The sequence below is a fragment of the Micromesistius poutassou genome, assembly GCF_964030765.1.
Source record: "Micromesistius poutassou genome assembly, chromosome: 1".
Lineage (NCBI taxonomy): Eukaryota > Metazoa > Chordata > Actinopteri > Gadiformes > Gadidae > Micromesistius > Micromesistius poutassou.
Window position 1 is genome coordinate 2,789,639 of NC_140271.1, and position 10,560 is coordinate 2,800,198.

Consider the following 10,560-nt stretch of genomic DNA (forward strand, 5'->3'; position numbering starts at 1 on the left):
CAGCGAGAGAAAGGATAAGATAAGGTTACTCAATACACATCAAATTCAACCCTGCGTTTCAGTCATAGTGTAAGAAACAGGCCTGCTCATCAGTTCCCCCAGTGCATGAATCAATGTTTATCTCCGAGCACTTTGCCCTGCCCTGTAAAAGAGTTCATATTATATAATAAAACGACTCTGCTGTGGTGTGGTGTTTTTTTTTCTTTAAACAAAAAAGATACCAGACAGTGAAAAAAGGGGTCCGATCGAGTGAAAACGACGGCAGGCGAGACTCATCGCAGGCCTCCTGTACTCACTTCCTGTGGCGGAGCCATCACTGTTGGTCTCTGTCTTGTCGCTGGAAGAAAAAGGTAAGGGCCGTGAGAACTCGCCGCCTTGGTCCGGAGGGCAGCCCGCCATCATGCAGAGACGCAGCAGGCCGCATCTGAGGATCAACGGCCACAGGGCAAGGCAATTACAGTGCTAGCGCTAACGCTAGTGGCTCGCTACGCTAAGCGCACGAACAACGCACGAGAGCCGACTCTTCTGTTTTCTTCTCATGCTAAGCGATCTGTGTCACATCCTGATCGGTAATTACAAGATACGGCGCAACAGGATCAGGCGTTTAAAAGATACGGACAAATTGATCAGTCATTAAAAGATATGGACCGAGCCAACGGATCAGCCATTAAAAGATACGGGCCGACCGATCGGAACTGTAATGATGTGTACCGGAACGGTAACATGTGTGATCTGTGTTTTAATGACCCGTAGCAACTGATCCGTGGTACAGTGATCCACTGAGAGCCTTTCATCTGTACACACTGACCTGTAGTGTAAAAGGCCTGTGCTCGAGTGATCTGTGTCAAACGATCGCTCTACTTTAATGATGAATGCTATATAAAGCTTGACTCATGGATATGTACTTTATAGATCTGCAATATCTAATCTGCAATTCCTTAATATGTACCAACTGAGCAGAACTTGAAAGATTTATATTATTTATAATTATTATAGTCTTAGTAGTTCAGTAGTTCGCCAGTACTTTAACAGTCTGTACAAAATGATCAGTACGTGAAAGATCTCTAGCAACTAATCTGTATACTGTATTGATACGTTCCAACTGATCAATCATTTAAAGTCAATACATACAAATCAATACACACTGATCTGTACTTAAGGGATCTGCAGCAACTGATCTATATCTTATCAATCGGTACATTTTGTATTTTACGCTTAGCCCCTTTTGCAAACGCTTCCGTCCAAAACGACCTACGTTATCTGATTCGGTACCAACTCATCTATCGCAGTGTAGCAGCACAAAGCCGCTAATGGCCTCGGCGAAGTAGGCATCTAATTGCCACCATTCCAAAGTCCTAATGTCGAACAGGACAAAAAGAAGATGCGAGCAAACGCGGGCGCAATTCAAGGTATCTGATCCGCTCCTGCGCTTAATGTGTACGCGCTTCGCTACTCATTCGGGATAAAGTAGCTCTTCCTCGACCGCGGCGCCGCTGATTATGGCCCTGTGATGACAGAATGGCCCCCGCTGGGTCGATGGCGCCGCCTCCGTGTCTCCGCCGTCACGGACTCGGGTGGCGTGGCGGGCGGTGAGGTGGGGGTGGTATAACCGGGGGGTGTGTAAATGAAGAGTCTCTTACGTGCTGTCACTGTCTGGAGCCCGTGTCAGTACACTCTGCACCAGCCCGGTGAGACTGGCTATCTGCTTCTCCATGGCCTCCATGCGCTCCAGCCGCTGGTCCCTAAGACAAGAGCATGCCACGGTAGTATAGTGTGTGTGTGTGTATACGGTACACGTATACCTGTATATAGTTGCCGGTCGATAAAGTGCAGCCTGATGATTGCTGCACTAACCTTAATAAACAGACAAACTATCTTCAGGTACATGTACCTGTATATAGTTGCCAGTTTATAAAGCACAGCCTGATGATTGCTGCACTAACCTTAATAAACAGACAAACTATCTTCAGGCACATGTACGGTACATGTACCTGTGTATAGTTGCCGGTTTATAAAGCACAGCCTGATGATTGCTGCACTAACCTTAATAAACAGACAGCATGTCAAGAATAAACGGAACACATACTCTAATTGTACCGTAGAGGCAGAACCTATACAACATGCACTCAGGGCCGTGATATATATATGGCACTCGGCACTTTCAACAAAGCGTCTTACACTACATTCTTGGCAGGAGTCTTTCTCTCCACACCCCCCTGCTGTGTTAAAAGGCCACGCGCTTTGCCAGCGGAGCGACTACAGTCGCACGACAGCACACACACTCAAACTCACCTACTGTTAGAGTCCGAGTCCGGGCCAGACATGGAGTTCCCGAACCCGGGGGTGGCGCGGCCGCCCTCCCCGGGCCCGGCCGTCAGACACAGCGGGTCGGACCCCGAGCCGGGCCGGGACTTGGGGCTCTCGGCGAACACCGAGGAGGCCGAGTCCTTGCGGAAGCTCTGCCTGACCGGGGAGGCCCGGCTCGGGGAGCTCGAGTACGAATCCCGCTCCCCCCGCAGCTGCATCTCGGGGATCTTCTGCGGGGAGGACGGGGGCATGCGGAAGCTCATGCCCAGCGTGGCCGAGGAATAGCCGTCCGAGTACAGGGATCCGCCACCGCCGCCGCCGCCGCCGCCGCCACCACCGCCGCCGCCGGGCTTGTACAGGGAGTCCTCCAGGTCCCCCTGCAGCGTGGCGGCCGAATAGGTGCTGAGCGAGCGCACCGAGCCGCGGCGGTACAGCCCGCTGGTCACGGGGAAGCTGAAGGGGTCCCCGATGGCGGCCAGCGACTGGGTGGAGGCGATGCTGAGGCGGCCCTCGTGCACCAGGCTGTACGGGTCGGCGTACAGGCCCTCGCTCTTCATCAGCATCAGGTTCTTGCCCGACACCTCCTCGTCGGGCTTGACGTCGCGGCGCTCCAGGATGGCGCTGGGCGACGGCGTGAGGCCCGCGTTGGCGGACGGGTGGTGCCCGTGCTGGGACTGCTGCTGCTGGTGGTGGTGTTGGTGGTGCTGGTGCTGCTGCTGCTGCTGCTGCTGCTGGTGGTGCTGCTGCTGCTGCTGCTGCGCATGAGGGTGGGACCCCGGGCCGGCGAAGGAGGGCGGGCGCCCCCCGCTGTAGGAGAGGCGCGAGCGGGACGGGGAGTTGGGGGTGGAGGAGGAGGAGGAGGGGAGGGTGTTGAGGCGGCGCGTGGGGGAGGAGTCCCGCGACGAGTACACCATCTCCCTCTGAGGGGCGGGGGGGGGTGGGGGGGGAAGAAGAAGGAGAAGCGATGGCTCGCCGTTACCATGGTGACCTGAGGAAATGGGAACACTCTGTCTCTCGTCTGTGTGTGTTTGTGTTTGTGTGTGTGTGTGTGTGCGTGTGTGCGTGTGTGTGTGTGTGTGTGTGTGTGTGTGTGTGTGTGCTAGCGCGTGTGTCTCAGGCTGACATGGGGATGAGATCTCTCCGATGGCACCAGGCTGTCACAGCCGGTAGCTGCCAATTTAAGAACACAAGATTCTCTCACTAGACCAATTATTTGTTCAATAGCACTATGTACTTTTCAGTAAATGTATTTTCTCCTCACCGTCCTGAGAGAGCGCTTGATCATTTGTTGGTAAATGACTATTGTCGTTGGGCGATGTTAAGCAGGAGAGGACAATTCCGCCGACTGACATCTCATACATTTTTTAGAATCTCTGATTCAGCAACGCATTACCGCATGAATAAAATCGTCTGGTCCCTTGTCAGAGGAGGAGAGGGGCAGAAAGTCGTCCTTTTTTTAATATATATCGAGAGGCGGGTGGGAGGAACATCCATTACAAAACGATCCCACTAAGCTGCCCACACTTCATTCCTATGGTTGAAGAGATAACGTTGGAGATAACGGTGTTATCACGAGAAAGATCCAACCTGCCATAGTTCAATATGCAAAGGCATGTGAAATTTTTACCCATGGTTTCCCATCGTGAGAGAGAGACAAAGGAAGAGAGAAAGAGAGGGAGAGAGAGAGAGAGAGAGAGAGAGAGAGAGAGACATCGAGAGAGAGTAGCAGGGAGCAGGGGAGGAGGCAGAGTTTAAGGTCACATGGGTATGCAAATTTACATATTCATAAATCCTGGCAATCACAACAAGGGTAAAGGTGCAGCTGAGCCATTGTTGGGAAAAAACATGATAAACAATTAAGTATTCAGCAAAGGGTATTTTTGTATTTGCTGAAACATAGTTCAACATTTGATAAACTATAACACAAACATTGTTTAATTTCTTGATTCGGTATCTCTGGCTGTTTGAATCGCAACCTGTTGCTTTATTGTACATTTTGTTTACCACTCGGCTCTCTTAACCTTGGGTGGAATTGTTCTCGAATAAGCTCCCTTCAGAATTAGTTTTTTGCCTGGTTGTCCCTACTTGTTTATTCGACATGCCGTTCAATACAATATGACAGGTGTTCATCGAACATGGCACTGTGTGAAACCGTATATCCTGCTGAGTTTCTGTAATGCGTTATTTCAGATCCATTCCCAGGAAACCGGCATACGCACAAATATCTATGAAGTTGTGCAAAATAAAAGAAGCAACAGAATCCCTCCTGCATTATAAAACACAGCAGGGGGCCGTCAGGCATAGGAGCGTATCATCTCGGGACGGTTGCAGAGCTATATAGTGTGCATAGATACAGTATTTCACTTCATACTCCCTTGTTGAACAGCAAAGCGGACGGGGTAAAGTTAACATTACCAGAAGTCATACTCCTGTTGCCTTATTTATGTGCTCGTTCCAATTCAAAACTCTATAAAATGTTTTTCATACGTATCATATTCACTTGAGAAGCATCCAAAAATCCAAAAGAGTGTCTTGGCTTAACAGTTCATATGTCACACTATAAGTATTTTAACACAGATGACACAGACACGGAGACAGATAACAAAGATTAAGACCTAAAGTGTCACTGCTTATTTGCATGGTTAATGGCGCGCACACTTTCAGCGCTCTGCAAACGGTGCAGATGCTAAGTAACCGGGCTGTCTGTTATGAAAAATTTACGTCAGGCTTTCTGCGTCTGCATTGAAGTGGAAATATCTATGGATGATGCTGCGACGCGTTCCGCCTCTTGTTGCCGCAGCAACAGATGGTCTACTGGAAGACGGGGCAGGAGACTTTCCAGACGGCATACCTCCGCTGAGCAACTCACCCACTCAGTCGGCGCCCTGTCACGAGCCGCATCACCCACTGCTCATTTCCATACGGAGAACGCGATGCACTTCAACGTAAGGCGCGGCTGAGCGGGATAAGTTTATGAGGGGAAAGGAAAGTTCAGTCCAGTGAGGATTGTTTGTTAGTCTCCCCACGAGCCCAACTCCCCTGTCCTCACCCTCTGATCCAAGCCTCACCCCTCCTACCCACCCCCGCCCAGCCACACCCCATGTCGGTATTCCCACTCAGAACCTCGTCCACGGCCACCCTGATACAGTTGCTTGTATAGTTTGTCTTCTTAAAGAAAAGCACAACTCGCCTGTTTGAAGAACAAGGAATCGCCTAACACATGTCCGTACTACATATACAAAACGCATTGAAACAAGATTTCCGTGGAACTCACAATGTTAACTGTACTTGTATAAGTCTATACACATCAGAAAATTGCTAACATGAACTGTAAGCGTCAGAATCCAAAGTATATCAGCGTGCGAATCCTTAACTCTCATAATAACGTCACCTTCAACTCATACCACAACGGCACAATTATATATCCTGGAGATCCAGTTATGGCTGTTGGTATCGGTGTGCTGTGTTTACCACCTCGAGACTTTCAGTGGCCCCATCCGGCCACCCCTAGGAGGCACCCCTAGGGGGCCCCCACTGCCTCCGACCCAACACCGCCCAACACCACCTCCCTCAACCCCCTTGTCACGGCTTTCAAACATGCAAACTGTAAAGCCTCATGGACGCCTCGGGACGGACTTCAAGGCGCTGGAGCATCACTGACTTGTTATTGTTGTTTGCTTGAAGATCGGCTGGTTGTGGTGGGTGCGTGCGTGAATGAGTAAATGAATGGACGTGTGTGTGTGTGTGTGTGTGTGTGTGTGTGTGTGTGTGTGTTGCGGGCGTGTGCCATTCAAAGTAACAAACTAACTAACTTAAAGACGATGCATGCATCTAATATATACTATAAATACTATTCGTTCAATTGAAAACAAACAAATCAAAAACGCTGTCGCTTATTCGCTTCAAAACCAATTATAAATAAATCAAAAACGGCGTCGCTAATTCTCTTCAAACTTTCTGTTCTTTTCAAAACTTGCGTAGGCTGTCGATGCGGCGTGGTGCCGAGCGGTTGAAAAACAATTTGTCTCTTCTGAGCCTATCGCACCTGCCTTCAATGACTTATTAAGGCACGGGACACGCAGTGATTGCGTCATTGATCAAAACAACAAAAGTGCGACGCTTGTAGTGCTTTAAATCAAATGGCTCCAACACCCCTCTCCCTCAACCCCTCCCCCCTCCTCCCCCCCCCCTCCCCCTCTCCCTCCCCCCATCCTCCTCCCCCCATCCCCCTCCTCCCGGGCTCTGGTTCCTCAACCCTCAAGTCCCCGTTGGTGGCCACCACACCACCTCCCTCCACCCCCCTCCCACCTCCTCCCCCATCCTCCTCCCCCATCCTCCCCCCTCTCCCTCCCCCCCCGGTGCCTGGCTCCCTCACCCTCAGGTCCCCGTTGGCCAGGTGGGCGGCGGCCCCCACACCACCTCCCTCCTCCCCCATCCTCCTCCCCCATCCTCCCCCTCTCCCCTCCCCCCCCCCCCGGTGCCTGGCTCCCTCACCCTCAGGTCCCCGTTGGCCAGGTGGGCGGCGGCCCCCACACCACCTCCCTCTACCCCCTCCCACCTCCTCCCCCATCCTCCTCCTCTCCCATCCTCCTCCCTCCCCCCTCCTCCCTCCCCCCTGGTGCCTGGCTCCTCACACCACCACACCACCTCCCTCCAACCCCTCCCCCACCTCCCCCGCCTCCCCCATCCTCCCCCCTCCCCCCCCTCCCGGTGCCTGGCTCCCTCACCCTCAGGTCCCCGTTGGCCAGGTGGGCAGCGGCCCCCACACCACCTCCCTCCAACCCCTCCCACCTCCTCCCCCATCCTCCTCCTCCCCCATCCCCCCCCCTCCCCCCCCGCCCTGGTGCCTGGCTCCCTCACCCTCAGGTCCCCGTTGGCCAGGTGGGCGGCGGCCGGGTAGGAGGCGTAGATGGGCTCCTTGCGGTAGATCTTGATGACGCTGCGGTCCTGGATGTCCCGGATGTCCTCCAGCTCGTAGAAGACGTTGCGGGCCTCGTCCTTGATGAGGATGGCCGTGTTGGGCGACTTGAGCATGCCGGCGGTGAGCTTCTGGGGGAACATGTGCACGATGAGCGCGTGCAGCGTGTCCAGGCTGCTCAGCTCGTGGGTGATGTGCACGCGCCGCGTCTCGTCGCCGTACTGCAGGAAGAGCACGCCTGGAGAGAGAGGGGGGGGGGCGGGGGGCAGGGGAGCAGGGGGAGGGGCAGGGTTAGTTGATTGCACGGTGCATGCTTTCATTTCATGTATAACAAAGAAAAGATTCGAATTTTGGGGTATTTTTGTTTGGTCTACTTTCTATGTTTTCTTTTTACATAAAGAAACCCCCAAAGAAAACAGCAGAGCCGTTTGAAATGAAAAATCTCTTTCGCAGAAGTGCCCCGGCCAAGATTAAACGGCACGGCAAACAGTCCCAATTTTGAGAGACAACCAAAAGCACAATGAAGGGCCCACACAAACACACACAGACGCACACAGACACAACCACGCACACACACACACACACACAACCAGGGATGAGAGACGCGGAGGGAGTTAGTAACATTGAAACAGACAGCGATAGTGGGAGGGAAAGACATAGGAATTGACACATAGAGAGAGTGAAAGAGAGAGAGAGAGAGAAAGAGAGAGAGAGAGAGAGAGAGAGACATAGAGAGAGAGACATAGAGAGAGACATATAGAGAGACATAGAGAGAGAGAGAGAGAGAGAGAGAGAGAGAGAGAGAGAGAGAGAAGAGAGAGAGAGAGATTGATTAAGTCCCACAAGTAGGCTACGGCAGATAAATAGAGAACAAATTACGTTAAGAAGAAGAAAAAAATAACTTAGAGGCAAAGTGGTTTCAATAGAGCCAGGCCCAACGGAGTGTCTAATGGAGGTAGAGAACCAAGGTGAGATGAATAGAGACAGATCGGAGAGAGATTGGCATTGCCACTGTTCTAGCTATTCAGCTCACTGCTCAAAAGGGCTCTTCATCACTCAATGTCACGTCAGCTGCATGTTGCTTGCTTTATATCTTCTTTATACTGCTTTACAGCTCCTTAGTAACTTAGCAGTTATTTACTGTGCCGATTTAGTCATTTAGCGGAATAAGTATTACATGTGTTCTTGATGTGTGCTGATATTCCTTCCTCAAAGTCAAAGTCAACAGGTAGACTTCGTACATCTGGGTTCAAACCAGGAACCGTTTGGATGAGAGTGAAACACTCAAACTACTTGACAATCCTGCCACCCCCCCCCAACCACACCTCCATACTCCCTTAAACCTCTTCCAAACTTGCTTTTTACACTCTAAGAACTGCTCTGGTGCTTACCAGGTGCTTACCATGGGCTCTGCTCTGCCATTGGTTACAGAGAGACTGAAGCACATAAAAGAAAATCATTAGACCCATATTTATTTATTTTTTTGGAGAATAACCACCTCTCTCCTCCATCATTATTTTTTACATTGGTACGGCTGACACAAAAGCCACAATTATCTCTGTTTTTTTTACTTCAACGTTCAAAGAAATCCTTTTCTTGAATAAAAATGAGTGAAAGGTTTTCAGTTATTTCAAGTCAGTAAGCGGCAGGGACGTCAATAACTCTTCCCTCTGGACGTTTGAGCGTTGGTTTGACACCTGCTTATAGGGTTTTCATTGAAACAAACAAGAGAGATCATTTGCTACCAATCTTCTCGGCAGGCCAAGCCAGCCGGCTAGGGCTTAGAGAGAAATATAGAAATATAGAAATATAATAGAGAAATATATATTTACTACATGAAACTTGGGGGTCAGCTTTAACCCAAGTGTCTTGCATTTCAAGTTAGCGTAACCCCCTACCTTAATCACCTGTATTTTAAGATGTTTTAGATAAATAGTTAAAAGGGAAATATCCCAGTTTATATCTATATACGGTATCAGTTGTAAAAACATTAAAAAGTTAATATCCTAGTAAATCTCTCTCTGTATATACGGTATAAGCTGAGCCAGACCTGACCCTTCACCAGTATCTCTGGATGTTTTGAACAAACAGTAAAAAGGTCAATATCCTAGTTACTTGTATACCTCTCTATATATATACACAGTATAAGCTAGCCCAGACTTGGCGAGCGGAGCGTTATTCACCTGTATCTCGAGAGGTTTTGGAGGAATAGCAGAAAGGTCAATATCACAATATATATCCAGACCTGGCGAGCGGAGCTTGCTCTGGCTGGCGGAGCGAGACAGGGGCAGGCTCTGGCGGAAGCGGTTCATGCGGTTGAAGCCCATGGGCATGTCCGCCTCAGACATGGTCTCGAGGGACTCGGCGGAGGCAAAGGAGAGCTTGGCCGCCTGGTCGGCCAGCCCAGACTGGGTGGACTGGGAATGCCGCGGGCTGCGACTCTGTGGGAGGGAAGGAAACACACACACACACACACACATTACATGACGGTGGTTGGTACTTTATTATTATCTGCCGTTATCTACAGCAGTCCTACGATGTTGCATAAGAACTTCTGCGGGGGGCGCGGGGGGGGGGGGGGGGGGGGGGGGGGGGGGGGGGGGGGGGGGGGGGGGGGGGGGGGGTGGCACAGAGCCTGGGCCGGAAATGAAGAACTCAAAAGGGGCGATGTCCCGCCTTGATTCCTGTTTCGTTATGCAGATGTGCGACCAAAGAAAACGTGTTCGCTCAAGCGGATGAAGCTTTCAGAAGGGGGTTTTCTCCAGTGCAGGTGTACACGGTGTTGATTTGAAACATTTACACACACTATTTTACAGCTAACTACTGATGGCCGAGTTTGTGCTTGCTCTTACACACTTACAGATCCCCGCCTCTAGCCACATGATTGGTCGAGACAAATACTTTGCGGAAGAAAGTGAAATGCCCCCGTTTACCCAGATTTGAGCTGGACTGCTATCACACCTTTGATATGAATCTAAAGACGGATTTGTGAGACTAGTGGTGACGCCGAGAGGCTGGGGAATTAGATGAGGGGTCGATGCAGGACTGAAACTGAGGCACACAGAGAGAAAACTGGGTAGACATGTGAACAATACAACCAAGACCATAAAAACTTCAGAGACCATCCACATTATCGAGAGCATCAACACGAACGACACCATTGCTTAAGGATCAACCGGTGATGCAAAAAGGGAAAACTTTATTGCACCCCCAAGACACCAAAGCCTCTGAGCATCCCTGTTCCGCATGCATTAGCTGACACGGGGACAGAATAATAAAAAAAAGAGTTTGCCTGGGTATGAATTTTATCTGAGCATATCTTGAGGGGGTTGGAA

General features: G+C 50.7%; 1 protein-coding gene across 1 annotated transcript in view; it reads right to left on the bottom strand.

The window, feature by feature from the left end:
• The window catches only part of srcin1a (SRC kinase signaling inhibitor 1a), a gene marked incomplete at its 3' end in the record, with an annotated part of 38,864 nt that extends 29,276 nt beyond the window's left edge, over window positions 1–9,588 (bottom strand). Inside the window, exons 1-5 of the mRNA XM_084488475.1 lie at window positions 9,471–9,588; window positions 7,168–7,463; window positions 2,293–3,227; window positions 1,641–1,742; window positions 297–424 (exon numbers count right to left, since the gene is read on the bottom strand). Coding sequence (XP_084344601.1) covers window positions 297–424; window positions 1,641–1,742; window positions 2,293–3,227; window positions 7,168–7,463; window positions 9,471–9,573 — 1,564 coding nt within the window. The 5' untranslated portion in view covers window positions 9,574–9,588. The remainder of the gene's footprint in view (window positions 1–296; window positions 425–1,640; window positions 1,743–2,292; window positions 3,228–7,167; window positions 7,464–9,470) is intronic.
• Window positions 9,589–10,560: the final 972 nt, after the last annotated feature.